This window comes from Canis lupus, chromosome 33 (genome assembly GCF_003254725.2).
Source record: "Canis lupus dingo isolate Sandy chromosome 33, ASM325472v2, whole genome shotgun sequence".
NCBI lineage: Eukaryota > Metazoa > Chordata > Mammalia > Carnivora > Canidae > Canis > Canis lupus.
Genome location: NC_064275.1, coordinates 11,550,195 through 11,572,545, shown reverse-complemented (window position 1 = coordinate 11,572,545; position 22,351 = coordinate 11,550,195). Strand labels below are relative to the sequence as shown.

General features: G+C 36.2%; 1 protein-coding gene across 15 annotated transcripts in view; it reads left to right on the top strand.

The window, feature by feature from the left end:
* Positions 1–22,351, top strand: part of CBLB (Cbl proto-oncogene B) — a 409,638-nt gene that overhangs the window by 274,509 nt on the left and 112,778 nt on the right. For 12 of the 15 annotated variants that reach the window (XR_007407886.1, XM_049105233.1, XM_049105234.1 and 9 more), the window contains one exon: positions 8,528–8,674. The exons of the other annotated variants lie outside the window; for them this stretch is intronic. Coding sequence is in view for 11 of the 12 variants with exons in the window: in XM_049105233.1 (XP_048961190.1) it covers positions 8,528–8,674 (147 nt within the window). In the remaining variant the exon portion in view is untranslated. The remainder of the gene's footprint in view (positions 1–8,527; positions 8,675–22,351) is intronic. 15 annotated transcript variants of the gene reach the window in all.

The following is a 22,351-nucleotide window of genomic DNA, read 5'->3' as shown; positions in this document are numbered from 1 at the left end:
GAGAGATGAGCTTTATTCTCTTTTTTTCACTTGCTCAGGAGAGCAGGGTTGAAATGGGACAAGGTTATCAATAAGGGAAATTTCCAGAGCTAAAAGAAAGAAGTAACAGTTGTCAGGAGCAGGTAATGTGATGAGAAACTATGTAACGCTTCCTCAGAAAATACTACAAATGTGCTTATTTTACTTGAGGTTCTGGAAACTACCATGGGGGATATAGCACTAATTTCCTTTAGCTTGCTGGTATTATATTTCCATTCATGAGGAAATTAGAGAAAAGGGGAAGAAAGGAATCTTAAAACTCATAGAACAAACATTTTTCTCTAATTTTATAGTCAAGCCCCAGATTTTTAATTCTTAATGCAGTTTTTGGTAAACTTTCTTTTCATCAACATTTGGAGAGTTGATGCTTTACTAAGTGGCATTTCTATTAACTGTTTTTATATACTGCTCCTACCAGCTGTTCATTAGCACTGTTTGGGGTTCAGGAAAAACGTTCTCATTTATAGTTCTCTAAATATTTCCATGATACTTGAGATGAACATTTATTGAATGTCTGTTATGCATAAGAAGCTTTTAAAAGTATAAGACTTTCTGTTATCTAAAAAGGGAGTTTTGGTATGATGGAAGTGAAATGCAGTGTGTATATAAAATAACCACGCCGCTCTTCAGAGAAACCCTTGGCAGGTAATACGAAGTGGTGGAGGTGGTGTCTGATAGATCACATCGAGAAAGTACGAGAAAGGTACCCTGGGAGTACTTTTACAGGAAATTGATGCACGTGAAGGTTCAACAGGCTGTGGCACAGGAGCTTTGTGTCAGAGATGAGGAACAGATGGATCAACCCAAGGTGTGGAGCAGGAAGAGGAGACTGATTAGCTGGAGGAGAGCAAAGAGCAGTGGTGTAAGAAATGGCAGAAAAATAGTTCTGTCCTATGGACAGTAGAAATCCTTGAAGGAAATACCATTTTAGGACAATTTTAAACCTTATTTTATTGAGTAAAAACAAAACAAAAGCCATCCTTGAAGTGTCAAAGGTAATGAAATATAAAAATGGGGAATAGGGAGTGTAACAAGTGAAAGATAATTCAGAAGTTTCCATTAGAAGCAATAAATACCAACATAATTCAGATTACTACTTCAGTATAATTTTTTTTCTTACAGTGGCTTATGGGGAATTGCAAAGAACTAAAAATCCACATTAAGAAAAAGAAAAAGCATTCCTTCAGGGTCAGCTTTGGTTTTGCTTGTTGATGAGACTTATCTTTTATCACATTACCCCAGGTCAGAAGTATAGTTTGAACTTCTAATGTTTCTTTTTCTTTTGGGGTTGGGGGGACCTAACAAAGAAAACAAAGTTCTATGTTCTGATTACTTCTATATGAATCTCATATAGATGACTCATAATGATGACTTTCCACTTAGTTCTTAGAACTTTCATTGTATTTTATCTTAAAAAGAATGTAGGAATGGATTTTTTCTTTTCTCTCTCAAGTAATAGACTGGTCTACATTTTTAAGATTTATTTTACAAAAGGATACTTGTTACAGATTAGGTTTAGTCAAAAGACATCCCATACTAAAGACAAAAGAGTTTTCTTTATTGAAGTGAATATTGTTAAGCTTTTAAACCAACTGAAAGTACTAATAATCATATCATCCTGTAGTAGGTTCTCATAGATTTTCCCTATAAAACTGTTGGAATCACCAAAGAGATGTTGTTAATCCCACTTGGGCATTGCCACAAAGTTAAAATAACTGACATTAAACAAGTTATTTGGGGGGCTTTCTTGAATATATTGAGATAAGGTTGATTGTCCTTTTCTTCATGCAAACTGTCATAGTCATAGGAAATTTCAAGATGCACACAAATGACCCTGTTCAACCTTGGAGTAACTGAATTCCTAGCTTAAGTAGCACTCACCCTACTGTACCTGCCTGTTGCAGGGCCACATTCTGGTCAGTTCTGCATCACCCCAGAAATTGTCAGCTCCTCTACCTCTCTCACTGATTACCACCTTTGTTCTGGTTCTTTCAGAGTTATTCCCACTGCATTGTCCTGTGCCTTTGGAGATGTCTGAGTCCCCTAAATTCATTAAGAGTAGGATTGTGCCATCATCTTTGCATTATCTGTGCCTAAACCAAACTTAGTATCTATAGATACCCAAGATTTGTGGAATAAGTGACTGAATGGATGAATCGAATACTTGTCTATTGTATACTGTGAGACTCTAAAGGGCTACCTTTGACAATTGGTGATCTTAATAAAGTGTGAGAATGATGATTTTCGCCTTAAGATGGCCATCAGCTTAATGGACAATAATGATATGGGAAAAAGATCAATGATAAATACTTATACTTTTAAACAGAGGTGGTAGGTAGAATTAATAACTTTATTAATTGTTTTTAAGAGTTGATGTGGTGGGCTCTTATGGACATGCCTTATTTACGTGTGACAACGCCATAAGAGGCGTTCTTATTTAAAATTTCAGAGGTAAAAAAAAATATATATATATATATATATATATAAAATTTCAGAGGTAAGGAAACTGGTGCAGACAGACTGGTTAAGTAACTTGTTCAAGAGTAGGGATATGAACCTAGTACTATCAAACTTCAGGATAGGATAGTTGACAAATTAAGCAGAATACATGCACAGACACACACACACACATTTATTTATTTATTTATTTTAAATATTTTATTTATTTATTCATGAGAGACACACAGAGAAAGGCAGAGGGATAGACAGAGAGAGAAGCAGGCTTCTTGCAGGAAGCCTGATGTGAGACTCGATCCCTGAACCAGGATCACGCCCTGACCCGAAGGCAGACACTCAACTGCTGAGCCACCCAGGCGGCCCAGCAGAATGTATTTTGAATGTTACCTGGGAACAAAGGATATTCTATTTGAACATAATAGACATAGTTCGTGCTTGAGTTAAGTTTAAGTAAGGCATTTATAAATTGTCCATTTAAAACTGTTTTAGAGAAGAAATACATTTACTAGGGGAGCAGCATCCTTATTTTGAGCAAGCTAGTGTCTTGCTCTTCTTAGTAGACCTTTGCAGGCAACATATTCAAGAGTTTACCACAGAGAGATCAAAGGAAGTCCGGGGTTCATCCTTCCCTGCCACAGTTTTGAGCTTGCCCTTCCCAGCCATGTTAGTGGTAAATGATGTGTCCTTTAACAAAGGAAAAACACCTTCCTTAGTTACCCAATTTAGTGCATTTTTTGGACTGACATAGTTTGCTAACTTCCTTTTTAAGTGAGCAGTTCAGTTCCTAAAAAGTAACACAGAACAACTTGAAAAATCCTTTCCCTTGCTCAGATTACTTTTGGCTCACACTCTTTACTTTTCTTATGACTTGGGGTAGACTCTGAGTTTTTGTTGGTAACTGCCTCTGGCTCCCCTTAGCAATATTGGAAACCTGAAAGCAGTTGGGCAGGGAATGGGTAGGATCTTGTTTTATTTGAGGCTCTTAGGACTCATCTTAATAATAGTCTTTATTCCCATGAGGGAGAAATGAAAGGCAAGGCTTACATCAGCTTAGTCTCCTCACTTTCTTAGGACTCGAAATGTTCCCAAGGTCAAAAACAGTGTGAAGTAACTCTCTAAACCTATCTTGGAGGGCACTACATCAGAAATACAGTGAATGGAAATTGCTCTTTAACTGGACGTGAGTCTCATTTTAAGTGCCACTGTTTATATTCTTTATGTCCTGCCTTTCTTTTTATGTTGAATTTGTTTCACCTTGTAAAGATTAAGAAGAGCATGTTCTACCTTTTAAATGTGAGAATTGAATTATTAATAGTTTTTGAATAAAAAATGGTCTCCTGTTTCTTCTACCAAAGGTAGTACATTCTCACAAACTTTGGACCTTACTGATATAGAGTGTCATTTGAAGTTTTCCACTAATTCAGCATTTAAAACTTTTTATTTCTTCCTTGATTTATGACACAGCTGTTTCTTGAATGGAGAAAATGCAAGGACTACATGCAATCATGATTAGATTACATTCTTTATATGTCTCCCACATTTCGTGGTGGCTACTAATCAAATCCTAATATATTTTTTATTCATTTTTCAAGTTTAATTCATCATCCCATGATGGCTATAATTGGTGTGTTGCCCCCTATAATCTATTCATGTCTTTTTCTCCCATGCGATGTGCTAGTTTATTAAGGGTAGGATTGTGTCATCCCCAGCAGTGTGCACCCCCAGTCTCTGATGATTTTGGCTGTAGCCACCTTAAGCTGCTGAAACTTATCATAAGGAGTGAAACTCCATCATTTCTGGAAGTCATGCTCATTCACTCTGGTTCATCAACCTCACATTCTGTGCAGTAATGTAACTTGACTTTTGGATAAATTGATTCATACCATTTTAAAGAAATACAATAATAGATAGCTGAATCCAGGGTAAAAAGAGGTACCTTGCTTCCTTGCTTTGTAGGCAATATACTTTTCTTTTTTCTTTTCTTTTCTTTTCTTTTCTTTTCTTTTCTTTTCTTTTCTTTTCTTTTTTTTTTTTTTTTTAAGACCATGAAAGTGAGGCAGGGGTGGGGAGGGGCAGAGAGAGAATCTTAAGCAGGCTCCACGCCCAGCACAGAGCCCAACACGGGGCTCAATCTCTTGCCCCTGAGATTATGAAGTGAGCCAAAATCAAGAGTCATATGCTTGACCAACTGAGCCACCTAGGTGCCTCATCATAGGCAATATTCTTGATACAGCTGATGCATTTTATGGTTTTTTAAATAATGTAGCTAGCTTTCCTCCTCCCCCTCTCTCCCTTCCTCTTCTTCAAGTTTCCTGTACTATTTATTTCTTTAATGGTTTACCCAATATTGCCATCTGGAAGCTACTTTTTGATTACCTGATACTTCAAGATACTTCTATTCTGAGGATTATTTCTTAAATAACAAAATTTTATACAAAACTTCACAAAATATTTTTAAAAGATTTTATTTATTCATAAGAGACACAGAGAGAAAAGAGGCAGAGACACAGGCAGAGGGAGAAGCAGGCCCCATGCAGGGAGCCCGATGTGGGACTCGATCCTGGGTCTCCAGGATCATGCCCTGGACTGAAGGCACATGCTAAACTGCTGAGCCATCCCTGGATCCTTTTTTTTTTTTTTTTTTTTTTTAAGATTTTATTTATTTATTCATGAGAGACATAGAAAGAGGGAGAGACAAAACTTCACAAAATTTTAAAAAATAGCTTAGTTTTTTGGGGGGGAATAGACATATGGTAGCAATTAGTAAAATAAAGTATGTCTTATATGTGAAAGTGTTGCAAATTCTTTGTAAAATTAATAAAAGTTATGTGTACAAGATTGTTGAGTGTGGACAAAGTTTTTTACTTCAGTTTGGAGTAGGAGAATTTTAATGATAGAAATGTATTCTTAATTAGTAATTATCAAATCCTTTATTTTGTAGTCATCTTTTTGGTGTTATGGTGAGCAGCAGTGGGCTTAGGGAAAAATTGGCCAAGTATGGAAAATTTCATAATAGGATAAAACATTTCATCCAAAAAGATGTATAGTTGCCTTTCTTCTGTGTCGAGTTGATTAGAGGTGACTATATTCTTGGATTTTGTTTTCAAAATTGGAAGTTATTTTAGAAAGAAGAAGTGAAAAGGGGGATTAAAGCACAATAATATATGGCAAAATAATGGCAAACAAAACCAAACCCCACAACTATATAAAAGACAAACACCATATACTGTGACAATAATTTAAATGACATTGGATAGTACGATTAGGTGTCTTGTCTTTTCATATCTTGTGGATTTCAAGCTTTAAAAACATCGGCCTTTTAAATAGTGAATTTCCAAGGTGATCGTTTGCATGTGTATGGTATTTATATGTGTTTACAAATTAGACATAAAATAAATCTATATTCTGGTCTATTTGAAAATTAAGGTAAACAAAACTGTTGCATTCACATATTTTTAACAACTTAAATTTGAGTTTCTTTAAAGATTAAAGAAACTTTAGTCTTTTATAAAGTGTAAAAGTAAGAAATGTGGTGATCTATTTGGGCAGGGAACCTGATGCCAAGCTTGACCTGAAGACCTAGGGATCATGACCTGAGCCGAAGTCAGGCACCTCTCACACAATTTATAACTAAAAAGAAATTAAATAGGTAGTAGTGATTACTAGAGCTTCTAGACTACAAATTATAAAGATAAAATGTTACTATTTCTGCTTTGAGGTATAGTGTCTTGTAGCCAGTGGATCCTGTAGCTGAGATGGGTAATCACTGGCACTGTTCTCCAGACTTTAGATCTAACAGATAAAAATGAAAAACATTTGGATATGATTATGATTAAAGAACAAAGACATAAGAGGATGGAGAGCAACCATCTCAGACATAAGAAACAGTTGGTTTACTCTAATTATAGCCATCTTGATTTTTCTTTTTTCTCCTGTGTGTATCAATTGGAAGTTTGATGGACAGTTAACCCTTTTGCCTAATTATATAAATAAATTTGTTGCAGATTTTCTAAAAGGACTTTCTGCCCTTCCTTAAACTCAGATTTCAGAAGTCAGTTGCAGTTTATACTGGCCACAGTTCTTCCCTTTGATGTAGTTCAGTAGTTCAGTTTTCATTTCCTACAACTGAATTTCTTGTATCTACCATCCTCGAAATGAGGATGTGCTGACATAAGTGAGAAGATCAAAGATTCAACTAAAGAATTTTCACATTTGGATTAGGCTGAATTGTATGGAAGTGTGGCTGGATCTTAGAAAATAATGGCACATTATGTGTAACCAGAATGATTTTGCAGATTGTTTATTGTTGCCAGTCAAGCATTAAAATATGGCCTAAAATCCTGACTCTTCTTTCTCATAAATCTTCTCGTAGGTTATAATCATTATGGAAATTGGGACATTTTTTGTTTTCCAATACAGATGAATTCATTGAGGTGTAGATTATACTCTTACTTTCCTTTCGTTCCTACTTTTCCCACTTTTTTTCTTGAGTACCCTCATTTATCCTGTATTCACCTTACAATGAGAAGGTATTGGCTTCTTTTCTAAATGTTTTACAAAGAGTGCTACTCATTGACTTTATTGACAGGTGCATATTATATGATCTCCTAGGTACCTAACATGTTTCTGCTTATTATCTGAGGGTCTTTTAACACAGATATGTGAATGAAGAATAGGAGGCAGAGAACCACATCTCTCAGTGTCTAGGCCTATTGAAACACTATGAGGTTTGAAATGCATTGCAGATTTGATGGCTTTCTCTACTAATCATCCCCTGTATTTACTCTAGTCCAAAAGCAATTGCTTCCTCCTCCCATCCTCACATCCTGACCCCTCAACACACCCACAAAAGCAGCTGACACTTCAAAATAGAATGATATTCTATATGTCCCTATTGAGTTCTGGTGATTCTGAGTAAACAGGAATGTAAAGAAGGAAGGTCAGTTCAAAACTGAAAAGTTCTTCAGTGTTTTGTGTTTCAGTTGCTTCTTTGCTGTTTAGCACTAGCAGTTTTGGACTCATTAACATAATGTTGTAAACTTCTTAGGAAATGGCAGGAGGAGAGTGCCAGTGGTAGTAGTGTTTTGAAGTACGAGTCATGTTTTGAATCACGTTTCAAACCCTGTCAGAATTTCTGGAACTTAACCATGGTAATTAGAATGGAGACGACACCTGGCTTTCCCTCCATTCCAAACCATTTGTTTCTTGCCACCGTAAATCTTTCTTTCTAAAACAGATTCAATCATGTGCTCCATTTTGTAAATCCATTTGGGCTCCCCGTTCCTTCTAGCAGTAGCTCTTGACAAGGGGAGTGCATTAGAATTGCTCAAGGAGCTTCTGAATTATGCACATATCTGTAACTCATCACCAGAAACTCTCATTTCTTAATGGGAGTAGAAAGCTTATTTGATGAAGTTTGTTCATTGTTGCAGGGGCCTCTTTATATCCTGTCCCCACCAAAGTTTCTCATCTCGTGTCATGCTGTTTCCTTCGATCACCTTCTGCTCTTCTCCAGCTGTGCTAAACCTGGATATGACACAAATTGTTCTCTTCCGTTCCTCTGTGCTTTTGTATAGAAGCTGTTTTCCGCTCGTCCCCTCTTCCTCCAAGTCTTTCATCTGTCAAACTACTTAAACTTCCGCCATTTTCCTCTAATGACAAGTCTTTCCTTATGCGTCCCCATGTAGAAGTACTCTGCCTTTTGTGTTTAGTGTTTATATTTGATTATGATTTTTTCAGGAGTGCATCTTCCCATTAAACTGTGAGCTCATTGAAATCATGTACTTTATCTTGTTCATGTTTATGTTAAATGAACACATGGGTGAATAATAAAGTTGAAAGCCTCTTAGGAATTTACATGTATAGTTGGTGTGAACATTGTTTTTAGATGCATTATTAAGTTGAGGTTCATGATCAGCCACCAAGACCTATGTTAATACTGTACATAATTTTATTTTTCATAGTATATATTCCCATTAAAAATTGCACATATATTTATTTATTTTTCATCCCCCCCCCCTTGTGTCTACAGACGAAATCTCACAAAACTGTCCCTTATCTTCAGTCACATGCTGGCAGAAATTAAAGCAATCTTTCCCAATGGGCAGTTCCAGGGAGATAACTTTCGTATCACGAAAGCAGATGCTGCTGAATTCTGGAGAAAGTTTTTTGGAGACAAGTAAGTACAGATCATTATAGTCTGCATCCATTTTTGAAGAATGACCTAGTCCTGCCTCCAGTTCTATATGGTATAGATTTTACTCAAATACTTGGAGACTCTACTTGTGGGTTTTTGATGAGTGTTTTGATTGCTAATTTTTCTGTTCAGCCACCAAAAGTATGCTTTAATAACGGAACAGTTTTATGTTATTGCAAAGCAAATATCAGTTATACTATATTTACTTGATAAGCATTCATTGAGTTGTATAGTTTGCTCTAAGAAGCAAAGATACATAAGATGCTGGTAACTCTTTATGACTTACTACACACTTAAGACACATGCACAGTAGAAATCAGAAAGGGATAGGTATTATAAAAATGGCATGAATAAATTGTTCTGACAACTCAGAGAGGGCAGCAGTTGTTTCATGATTGAATGAATCAGGGACAGCTTCTCAGAGGAGGTGATGTGTCAGGTTGATTGAGACCTGAAATAGAAATGAGGATCATGTTATCACAAAATAGCAGATAAAGATGATTTCCTTTAGGTACTGCCTCCCCAGACAGAAACTTTGGTGAGCACCCTCACAATGTCCTTGAACGTAGGCAGAGCCCTGTCTGATGGTTAAGGAGGAACAGTGATTGCTTATACACTGATTACTGTTTTCATCCCCTAGTTAAAAGTCTATATTTATACATTAACTAGTGAAATGAGACCTCTAAAATGTTGGTACACACTTTGATGGTCTTAGTCCTTGACATCAGTGAATTAGCTAGAACAGTGGGTTTCTTTTTTTTTTTTTTTTCTTTATGAAATACTAAGCTTCTCTAAGAGAGTGCTAAGTGCTTAGCTTTATAACTTTTGGTTTTGGGATTATTAAAGCCCTTTCTGTGTTTCTTAAATAAAATGTATTCTGAACGATTGTTTGGCACTAAGGGGAGAAATACTTTGTGTTCCAGAAATCTTGCTATTTATAATGCTCCTGTATCCATTCACAAATGCGAAATTACAAGGAAAGGTTCATCCTCATCTAAATTAGAATAACAGCCAAAAGTACACTAATTAAATATTTGTGGAACATTGAAAGCAGAAAGGCATTGCCCAATTCTGGGAGTCTGAACTGAGAGGGTTTCTTTTTCCCTTTTTTTTTTTTTTTTTCTGAGGGTTTCTTAAAGTCACAGCTCATATATTAACACTTTGAGCCTAATGCAAACAGTGGGTAGCCTTCAAAATCTACTTTAGCTTAAAATTTTAAGAAAACTTATAGGACAAAATGTGGTATTTCTTTTTGAAAACCAAAAAATTCTGGTGAGTTATGAAATTCTTCAGTTGTCAAAAGGTCAGTAAAAAAAATGGAAAGATTGCTCACACACATTTTTTTTTTTTTAAGAGAGGATTTTGTTTTGCTGGCACCTCAAGCCACAAAGAATTATGCATTTGAGACCTCTTTATTTCCCTTTATTTATAGCAATAGACTTTAAGAGACTGATATTTCTGTCGTATGGCAGTCCAACTGCTATATGAGTGAAATCACTATTAAATCAAATGGGATAATTTTGAAATACAGATGAAATACTCTCTTACCTCCCAAACCTTTAAACCTTCCCCCCTGTCTTCACTTACTTGAGAAAGCGGTTTCATTTTTCTTTAACATTTTACTTTTGGGATGAGAGCCAAATTTAAAGCTCCTTCTGGAACTTAGACATATTTCCATAGTCATCAAAATTAATGATTCTTTTATTAGATCATTGGAGAAACCATCTTTATATTCTCTGTGGGTTTTTGCCTTATTTCACAATATTTTATTGAATGAACAAGCAAATGCATGAATGATGAAGCCTTTCAAAAGGTTGAATTCTTTTATCTTCCTTATGCTCTAATACTAGTTTATATTTTTGCATAACTTAGATCTCATAAGGAGGCATTTCTGTCATTTATCTTGCTACACATTGAAGCCACGTGAAAATGCGTTCATTTGATCTAACAGTGCCTGAAACTTGAGAGCAGAATTGTTTCCAAAAACAGAATCATTGAGGAGTTAGTTCCAAAAACAGCCAAACAGGTTATGATTTTTATAAAGCAATTTTTAAACCTAGGGAGTATTGTAATTTTTTTTCAAAGTAACTGTCAGAGCAAGATGTTAAGATTGAATTAAAATTGGGGAAAAAACTAATTTTCAAAAGATTTTGTTAAACTCCTAAAAGCAATTTTGGTACTTAGACCTCATAAAAACAGAAAGAAGGCAAAAATTATTTTATTTTTATTTTTTGAAATAATAATTCCAGTATAATTAATGTAGAATGTTCTATTAGTTTCAGGTTTATAATATACTGATTGCACAATTCTATACATTGCACAATGCTCATTAAGATAAGTGTTCTCTTAATCCCCATCACCTGTCTCACTTAATCTCCCCACTCACATCTTTGATAACCACCAGTTCTCTATGTTAAGAGGTTTTTGTTCCCTTTTCCTTTGTTCATTTGTTTTGTTTCTTAAATTCCACATATGATTAAAATCATATGGTGTTGTCTTTATCTGACTGACTTATGTTTAGCATTAAACCTCTAGATCTATCTATGTTGTTGCAAATGGCAAGGTTTTATTCTTTTTATAGCTAAGTAATATTCCAGTGTATGTACATACCACATCTTCTTTATCCCTTCATCTACTGATGGACCCTTGGGCTGCTTCCATATTTTGGCTCTTATAAATAATGCTGCAATTACATAGGCATGCATATATCTTTTCAAATTAGTGTTTTTGTATTCTTTGGGTAAATACCCAGTAAGGGAATTTCTGAATCATATGGTAATTCTAATTTTAATTTTTTGAGGAACTTCCATACTGTATTCCATAGTGGCTGCACCAGTTTGCATTCCCACCAGTAGGGCAAGAGGACTTCTTTTTCTCCACATCCTCACCAATACTTGTTTCTTGTGTTTTTAATTTTAGCCTTTCTGACAGGTGTGAGGTGATACCTCATTGTGGTTTTGATTTGCATTTCCCTGATGATTAGTGATGTTGAGCATCTCTTTATGTGTCTGTTGGCCATCTGCATGTCTTTGGTGAACTGTCTGTTCATGTCTTCTGGATTTTTAAAGTTGGATTGTTTGGGGGATTTTTGGTGTTATTTACGTTTTTTTAATACATTTTAGATACCCCTATCTTTCTTTTTGGATACTAATCCCTTATCGGATATGTCATTTGCAAATATCTTCTCCCCCTACATAGGTTGTCTTTTTGTTTCCTCTGCAGAAGGTTTTTTGTTTGTTTGTTTGTTTTTGTAAGCTCTGTGCCCAACATGGGGCTTGAGCCCCTGAGATCAGGAGTCTCATGTGGTACTGGCTGAGCCAGTCAGGCTCCCCCAAATCTTTTAATTTACTTTTACTGTAAACCCAATAATTTATTTTTGCTATTGTTCCCCTTACCTCAAGAGACCTATCTAGAAAAAAGGTTGCTATAGTCAATGTCAGAGAAATTACTGCCTGTTTTCTCTTCTAGGATTTTTATGGTTTCAGGTTTCACATTTAGGCCTTTTATCCATTTTGAGTTTATTTTTGTTTATGGTGTAAGCTAGTGGTCCAGTTTCATTCTTCTGCATGTGACTGTCTAGTCTTCCCAGATTTTATTTATTTATTTATTTATTTATTTATTTATTTATTTATTTATTTATTTATTAGACACAGAAAGAGGTAGAGACCTAGGCAGAGGGAGAAGCAGGCTCCATGCAAGAAGCCTGATGTGAGATTCCATCCCAGATCCTGGGATCACGCCCCGAGCCGAAGGCAGACGCCCAACTGCTGAGCCACCCAGGCGTCCCTGTGTGTCTTATTTTTGTAACAATACCATACTATTTTGATTACTTCAGTTTGTAGTCTATCTTGAAATCCAGGATTCTGATACCTCCAGTTTTCTTCTTCTTTTTCAAGATTACTTTGCTATTTCAGGGTCTTTTGTGGTTCCATACGAATTCCAGGATTATTTGTTCTAGTTCTGTGAAAAATGTTGTTGGTATTTTGATACAGATTACATTAAATCTGTAGATTGCTTTGGATAGTATTGACTTTTTAACAACATTTTTTCTCCCAATCCGTGAGCATGGGATGTCTTCCCATTCTTTTGTGTCATCTTCAGTTTCTTTCATCAGCATTTTATAGTTTTCCGAGTCCAGGTCTTTCACTTCCTTGGTTAAGTGTATACTTAGGTGTTTTATTCATTTTAGTGCAGTTATAATTGGGATTGTTTTCTTGATTTCTCTTTCTGCTACGTCATTATCTGTGTATAGAAATGTGACAGATTTCTAAGTATTGATTTCATATCCCAGCAGACAAAAAAATCTTTAGGTGTCATATGCCTAATACTTCATTTCTGTGCTTCTCAACCTTTTCAAAGTCATGGAAGAGTCCACTTCTCTGCTCAGGACTCAAGCCCAGCTGCCAAGAGCTTGTGCCTGACTGGAGTCCCAAGGAGATCAATAACAGTTAGGTGTCCTGGTTAACTGGTTGGGAAAGTCTGCATTTGTTAGGTTTTTATGCAGAGTCATTGAATGTTTCAGTGGTTGAATCCTGATTTTGCTTTCTTAGTCTGTTGACCAGGAGATAGTAGAAATACGTAGAAAAAGAGAAGTGACATTACTGAATAAACGTGTCTAAGTAAATTCTGCAAAATAAGGTCAATACCAAACTGAATCTTTGCACTCTGCAATAGTAGTTTAGAATCCACAAACTTTAAGCATGAGCCTCAAAAAATGGATTACTAACTGTTTAAAACAACAAAAATCCATGGATATGGTTAGACTGTGGGTGACAGTCATTTTTCTAAGCAATTCGGGTAGTAGTTTTTGGGCTACTGGTGCTAAGGACTTCTTACATAGAGAAGGTTTAGACCTATATTTCCAACCAAATTATAATTCAGCAAGAACCAGGAGTTCTTTTTATGAACCTGCATCTTTTTATGTGTCCTCTTCTGTCCATCCTTACTTCAAGTTCTGTTCTTCATGTTCAAGTTCAAGTCCTTCCTTGGACTATAGCAACCGCCTCTAACTGGTCTTTGTATCTTCAGTAACAACCTCTCTTGTTTTTCTTAGACTAGAGATCTCAGTAAAACACAGAGCTAATCATTCTGGTGTTTTATTTTGTTTTGTTTTTGTCTGAAATGCTCCTGTGAATTATTGATTCTAGGTTAAAATGTAAAATCCCATTAATAAGACAAACTTTAGGAACTGTTTTTTTTTTTTTTTTCTGACCTCACCTCTTTGTAGTCTTCTCATCCGCAAAGAAAGAATGTAACTACAAAACAAATAACACGTTATATGTATTTCCCAATGTGCTTTTTTTTTTAATTTATTTTTTATTGGTGTTCAATTTACTAACATACAGAATAACCCCCAGTGCCCGTCACCCATTCACTCCCACCCCCCGCCCTCCTCCCCTTCCACCACCCCTAGTTCGTTTCCCAGAGTTAGCAGTCTTTACGTTCTGTCTCCCTTTCTGATATTTCCCACACATTTCTTCTCCCTTCCCTTATATTCCCTTTCACTATTATTTATATTCCCCAAATGAATGAGAACATATAATGTTTGTCCTTCTCCGACTGACTTACTTCACTCAGCATAATACCCTCCAGTTCCATCCACGTTGAAGCAAATGGTGGGTATTTGTCATTTCTAATAGCTGAGTAATATTCCATTGTATACATAGACCACATCTTCTTTATCCATTCATCTTTCGTTGGACACCGAGGCTCCTTCCACAGTTTGGCTATCGTGGCCATTGCTGCTATAAACATCGGGGTGCAGGTGTCCCGGCATCTGTATCTTTGGGGTAAATCCCCAACAGTACAATTGCTGGGTGGTAGGGCAGGTCTATTTTTAACTGTTTGAGGAACCTCCACACAGTTTTCCAGAGTGGCTGCACCAGTTCACATTCCCACCAACAGTATAAGAGGGTTCCCTTTTCTCCGCATCCTCTCCAACATTTGTTGTTTCCTGCCTTGTTAATTTTCCCCATTCTCACTGGTGTGAGGTGGCATCTCATTGTGGTTTTGATTTGTATTTCCCTGATGGCCAGTGATGCGGAGCATTTTCTCATGTGCATGTTGGCCATGTCTATGTCTTCCTCTGTGAGATTTCTGTTCATGTCTTTTGCCCATTTCATGATTGGATTGTTTGTTTCTTTGGTGTTGAGTTTAAGAAGTTCTTTATAGATCTTGGAAACTAGCCCTTTATCTGATATGTCATTTGCAAATATCTTCTCCCATTCTGTAGGTTGTCTTTGAGTTTTGTTGACTGCTTTTGCACAGCAAAGGACACAGTCAACAAATCCCAATGTGCTTTTTTCCCCTCTCCTCATTCTTCGTGTTTTTGTTTCCCTAGATGGCATCCACTGCTTAGAAAGCCAGTCACCCATGCCACTTTGGAAGCTACTCTAGTCTGAGGTGGATATTTATACTCTTTGCTTCCGAGTGCCTTTGCTCATATATGTCCTATTAGACTGCATTGAACTGCTGACATGATCACATTTCCTAATAGACTAGAGAGGTTTCTTGAAAGCAAGGACCTGCTTTCCTGATTTTTGTTTCTCAGAACCTGGCACATTTCCTGGAATGTGTACACACTAATGTTAACAGACTGTATGAATAATTGGATGGATAGGTGGATGGACAGATGATATTTATTCTCTGCTCAAAATTGTCAAGGACTTTATTATTTACAAATTGATTAAAAAAAAAAAATTCTCAGTTCCTACAGTTCAACTCCCTGGAAGCCTCCCTAGCCTCTTCTTCCGTTTGTTACCATCCCAGGATTCTTCACGTCTGGTTCAGAAGTCCCCTTGTCTGGAGTATTCTAATATACCCCTTCCATATGTTCAACTTTAATTGTTCTATGCATCCTGTCCCTGTTGTGTTTTAGACATGTTTGTGTTTTTGAATGTATGTTTACTTTGTGGGTCTTTCCTGCTTGACTGTGAAGCACCTTGTTGACTTCTTATCTAAAAATTTTCATTCAGGTACATTAGTTATTACATGTCAAACTCTGTGTCCAATGCTTTCGTGTATGCTAACTTCATTTTTAATATAATCTTTAAGCGTATTGAATGAATCCTTTATGTACTGTATGCATAACAGACAGTAATTGTTGGATGAATTCATGCATTTTTCTAGCATTTGCTTCTTTTACTAATGTCCTGGTCTTTAGTCAATTTGGATTATTTGGCTCTTTCCTTTTTTTTTTTTTTTTTTTTTTAATTTTTACTTATTTATGATAGTCACACAGAGAGAGAGAGAGAGAGGCAGAGACACAGGCAGAGGGAGAAGCGGGCTCCATGCACCGGGAGCCCGGCGTGGGACTCGATCCCGGGTCTCCAGGATCGCGCCCTGGGCCAAAGGCAGGTGCTAAACCGCTGCGCCACCCAGGGATCCCTATTTGGCTCTTTCCTGACATATCAGCAATTACAAGTTTCTAGGTCTGTGCTCATATCACTCCTCCCAGTTGAAGGCTTTTATATTCTCTAGCATATATGTTCTTAGCAATCCCTCAAAGTGAATCTTGCTCTTGATTCTGTCCCTATTGTTATTATTAGATCTCTTCTTAAACCCTTCTGAGCTCTTGCTTATCCTTGTCTTAATTATTTTTATTGTTCTCAAATTATTTTTGAGTTATTTTACTTCCCATTAGACTAGAAGCTCCAAGAACTGACATTTATTTCATTCAAATGAGTTGAAGAGTAAATGTGTGTGAATGTGTGCATATGTGAGATATAGACAGGGACACAGTTTGCTTGTTTGATTGATTGGGAGGCAACAGGCTTATAGGCAGGTATGTAAGTAGGCTGTCTACATTCAGGTCTGACTGTAACATTTCCTAGGTTTGTGACTTTGGGCAAGCTACTTGGTTTCTTCATGCATCAGTTTCATTTTCTATAAAATGTTGATAAGAACAACAATATCTCCTATCCAGGGTTGTCATGAAGGCTAAAAGAGCTAAACTCTACTGATAAGGCACATAGAACAGTTTCTGGCACATAATAAGCACTCTATGTTGTGGAATAACAAACCAATTTAAACCTTTTGCCTTGTTCAAAACACCTTTATATTTATTATTAATTCTGCAAATAATACAGTTATTCAACTTTGTATGACAGATATTCCGTAGACCCTAGAAATCTGAAAGCAGAAGCCAAAAATAAATAATAAATTTTCTAAAATTGGGTATAGGACAGAACATAAGAAACTGTCCTGCTTACCATGGAAAAAAATGATCTATTTAAAGCTCAGTTCACTGTCTCTACATTTGATTTCCTGGGGAAGTGGTATGGACCTTCTTTGGTTTCCTGTATTTTCTTTTCACTTTTAATAAGAAACAAAGGACAATAGTTTCTTTACCTTCTCAGTGAGTGAGATATGTGTTTTTCTATCACATTAACTAGATCAGTGTTTCCTCTAGTCAAAGGAAAGGCAACTTAGTCATATTTAATTAAAGAAGGTTGTACACAACAGAAATTAAGGACTTGTACAAGATAACTGGACAGCAGCAGCTCGGAGAGAAAGGACAAAACTGACCTAGAACTCAAGTACTGCTATTTAATATTTCCCTTACTTAGTCAACTTCTATTATTGCCTATTAAAAAAAAATCTAAGGATCTTTATATTAATAAGGAAAACAAACTTACAGGCCTATTTTGTTTAACTCCTTATAACAAGATCTCAGATACAAAAAGCAAATAAGACTCAAATGATAATTTTCTCTCTTTAAGCAGAATGTATTCAATTTGAGGAAGATAGTATATACAGACTTGATAAATATTTAAAACTAGTTATGTGCCATTCGAAAGGTGCCTAAGGAATGTCACAAATACTAAATTATGTATTTGCTGGAGCGGTTGGAGGATCACTCTGGCTCATGGAGGAGCTGGTATTTGGTATGGGTTGCACATATGTTAATTAGGAGTCTAGTAGCCTGTCCAGTGGAAAATGTTGTGTTTGGGACTGAATTGTTACAGTGTCTACTGGAGTTCAAAAGAAAGATACAGCCGACTTCAAGGTTACATAAATGCCTTCATTTTTTTTCCTCTGTTATTTTCATCTTTCTCCTTCTCTCCACTCTGAATCCTTCAGTAAGTGACCTTTACCTAGTGAAATCACCATGATTTAGGTTCTGGTCTCATCCTTGAAACCTGATTTCACAGAACCAAGAGTATGTTTATATAATGGACAGAATTTAACTGAGCTCATAAACTGATCTATAACTCAGAATTTTTTTTTAATTTACAATGATTAATGCCACTGTCAGGCAGATGAGGATATATGTGTCATGGTAGATAAACTATATGTGGAGCCATATCAGAATTCCTTGGCGAACATGGAATCCAAATAAGGGGTAGGTGTGTGATACACTCTAGGTGTTACTCTGCTTCAAGGACCTAAGTGCTCCAATTGTTACTCTCTTTCTCTAGAACTGTGCTTTGAAAGCTCTGTCCTTTTCTGCCCCTTTGTACTTTCTTTTTCTGTATACAAAGTTACATTTTTAAAACTCTGTTCTTTTGGACCCTGAGAACAATGAAACCCATTGATGGGTTTTAGGTAGGGAAATGGTCATACTTGCTTGTTAAAAAGGTGGGTGATTCTTGCTGAAGTATGAAAATGAATTTGAGCAGTTGGCTTCCAAACCCATTTGATTGTATTTATTACTCGCTTATTATTAAATACTTTTTGAGCATATCGTTATTTATCATCTGCATACATACATATATTTTTGTACAAATTATGTGTATTCTCATATATAATACAAATAAAGTACATATAATACAAACTTTAAAAACTACATAAAGGGGATGCCTGAGTGGCCCAGCGGTTGAGTTTCTGCCTTTGGTTCAGGGCGTGATCCTGTAGTCCTGGGATTGAGTCCCATATCAGGCTCCCTGCGAGGAGCCCGCTTCTCCCTCTGCCTGCATCTCTGCCTCTCTCTGTGTGTCCCTCATGAATAAATAAATAAAATCTTTAAAATAAATAAATAATACTACATAAAGTGGACTGGGTGGCTCAGTCATTTCAGTGCCTGACTCTTGGTTTCAGCTCAGGTCAGAAGCTCACTGTCTTGTGATTGAGCCCTGCATCAGGCTCCACACTCAGCTCAGAGTCTGCTTCAGATTATCTCTCCCTAACCCTCTGCTTCTGCCCCGACTCACTCTGTCTCTCTCTCACTAAAATAAAATCTTCAAAAAGAAAAACAAAAACCCTACATAAAAATGCAAGTAAAATTTCAATGTTTTCTTCCCATCTTGAAAAGAATCATCTTGTGTACTCCATGGGGTCTGACTAGCCCCCCTATCCCCACACACTTTAGAAGCTAAAAAAATTAGAAATAGGAGACTAATAGGTAGGAGGCTATTATAGAAAACCAGGTAGCAATTATAATAATATACATAAAATAATATATTGGAATGTAATCAGTACACAAACTAAATTTTACATATATATACATAAAAGCAGTACATGGATTTGAGAATGACATAAAGATAAAAATAACCATACTTGGGACACCTGGGTGGCTCAGTGGTTGAACGTCTGCCTTCGGCTCAGGGCATGACCATGGAGACCCGGGATAGAGTCCCACATTGGGCTCCTGCGAGGAACCTGCTTCTCCCTCTGCCTGTGTCTCTGGTTCTCTCTCTCTCTGTGTCTCTTATGAATGAATAAATAAATAAATCTTTAAAAAATTAACTTACTTGATTATTAAGATATATGAGTTAAAGGAGTCAAAGGTGATGTCTCAATTTCTTATTCAAACACCTGGGTACACTTCATTGAGAAAGAAAAAATAGGAAGAAGAGGGGATTTGGCAACCAGATAAGTTCAGTTGGGTATATGTTTGGTTTTGTGGACCTACATAAATCCATGTGGTGACATACATTAGTAAGTTGAATATACAACCTTGAGGCTACAGAAAGAATATAGAATAAGGAATAGAGATTTTAGAATTGATAGTGTGTTGATGAAAGTTTGAAGATTGAGAGCCTATGGAATATTTTCTTGGCCATATGACATATTTAACTAAAAAATTAATGGTAACTTTTAGAAATGTATTTTCCATAAAATATTGCATTGAATTTCATTGACAAATTGGGAGTGATGGCGCCACTGGATCTGAGTTCTGACATGGCAGCATCAGGCTAGACGTGCGTGCCAGCTGCCCAGTTGACATGTACTCTCCTTTCATTCATTGCAATCCTTACCTGCATCTTTTTACTCATTTCTGTTAACTGCCTGGTTCCCAGATATTTGAATTTATAATCTCTGAAAGCTATGTGAAGCCATTGGACTAACTGATGTAGACCATGGAGAATGAAGAGGATGGGTCCTTAAAGAATTCTGGTAACTGGGGGTGCCTGACTGGTGTGGTCAGTTAAGAGTTAGATTCTTTGTTTTGGCTCAGGTCATATTCTCAGGGTCCTGAGATCAAGCCACGAGTCTGGCTTCACGCTGGGCATGGAGTCGGCTTCAGATTCTCCCTCTGCCCCTCCCACTTGTGTTCGCTCACTCTCTAAAATATTCTGTATGTTGGCAAATTGAACACCAATAAAAAATAAATTTATTATTAAAAAATTATTTAAATAAAAAAATCTTAAAAAAAAAAGGAATTCTGATAAATGAAGAATGCATAGAAGAAATTTGAGGATATTGCCACAAAAGTAGGGGTAGGTGGTATTACAGATATTGAAGGAAGACAGAATTTCAAGAAAAAGGGAGATGAACCAGATAATAGTATTGAAGGATCAAACTAGATACTTAAAAGCTTCCATTATATGTAATAACAGCAAGACAACTTATAACCTGATTTATTTTCTCTTTTAATAACTTCTGTAAGTGTCCTTTATAACCAAAGCTTTAATAGGCTCCATGTGGTTATGCAGTTTCTTGCATGAGTGTTGTAGAAGAGTTGTTAGAAGTTGTATATTTCTTTTGCCTCAGTTTAACTTCGGCAAGAAAACCGAAGTATCTACCAGACTTAGCCTATTGCTTATTAACTTACTTGACCTTTGTAGAGAGATTTATGAGGAATTTTGTTTTATTATTGACTTTGTTGTTTGTAAGACTGGCTGGGCTCTTAATGCTAAAGTGAAGATCATTTTAAAGCCTTACTTAAGGCCCTTTGTTGCAGGACCTTCTAATTTTAGGATCTAAAACTTCCTGATTCTTTTCAATCTGACCTCAGCAGATCAAAGGTATCTTGCTGTGATCATGTATCTTATGTGTCTTACAAACCTAGCAAGTATCACTAACTTTTCAAAGAAAATACACTGAAGAAACTTGAGGAAAGTTGTCCATCAGAAAGAAAAGAATACTCACTGTTTTAAAACCAACATCTTTGTTTTTCTATGGGTAATGGCTACTAAGTGGAAAAATTAAACATGGAACTTTGACATATTTTTATGGATTATATTTACGGTTCCTCTTCCCATCCATTTTTACCAGTAAACTTTATTTCAAAGCCATAAAATGAATGGAATTATGTCCATTTCATGGCTATAGTAAATTTATCATGTTCAAAAGTCTGGTTGTGAGACCAGAAGTTAGAAAGCATCAAATCTATCATATGAATGAGATTACTGAGAAAATCAGGAATAATGTTGAAGCAGCTATTTTTCTTGTTTCTTCAATCTTATAAAAGTGTTTGATTCTAAATTTAACTTTCAGAATATGAAAATGAGAATGATACTTGTCCATTTCACAGAGAAGTAATGCTTGTCTACACTACAAACGTTATGAAAGTTTTTGACGAAATATAATGACAAATACCCAGCATCTGTGTCTTTCTGTATGAGAGTCAAGAATTTTCACAGGAATGGCTAGATCTAATTATGAATATCCTTGATAACCATGGTTACCATCCTGTCCATGATGAGTTGTAAGGTAACTGTCTGACCGGAGTTTTGATCTGTTCTTTGTGTGGGTTGCTGGAAAACATTTGCCTTTCAAAATCAAGCAAAAACATTTGTATTTAGAAACATTTGTGATGGAAAAATAAGAACAGTATAGCCTGATAGCAATCTATTTTCATATCCTTTAACAAATTATGGAAGTAATTACAGAAAAAAGATTAGATTTAGCGAAACTCTGTATATAAAATATCAACAAACTTAGGAGTCACGATACTAATATTTGCATCCACAATAAAAATCAAAACATACTAAATATGTAATGAATGTTTCATTATCTTCTAAACAAAGCTAGCCCTCAATTTAAAGTTATTGATACTAAATATATCTTTGTTGGTCAAAGTGAATCTTTTGACCAAATTCAGATGAAATTAAAAGTAGGAATGGGTTACTATAGATAGAACAGATTTTCATTTAGTTTAAAATCAAAGTGACTGGGACAGCCCGGGTGGCTCAGTGGTTTAGCGCCGCCTTCAGCCCAGGGCGTGATCCTGGAGACCTGGGGTCAAGTCCCACGTCGGGCTCCCTTCATGAAGCCTGCTTCTCCCTCTTCCTGTGTCTCTGCCTCTCTCTGTGTGTGTCTCTCATGAATAAATAAAATCTTTAAAAATAAAATAAAAGTGACATTTTATCTCTTTGAGCTAGAATGAATTTTAAACTACTATCATCACCACCCCTACCACCACAGCAACAAAACCAACAACTAACAAATAAACATTGACTTCCTTGTTTATATTATGGCAGATACTACATCTGT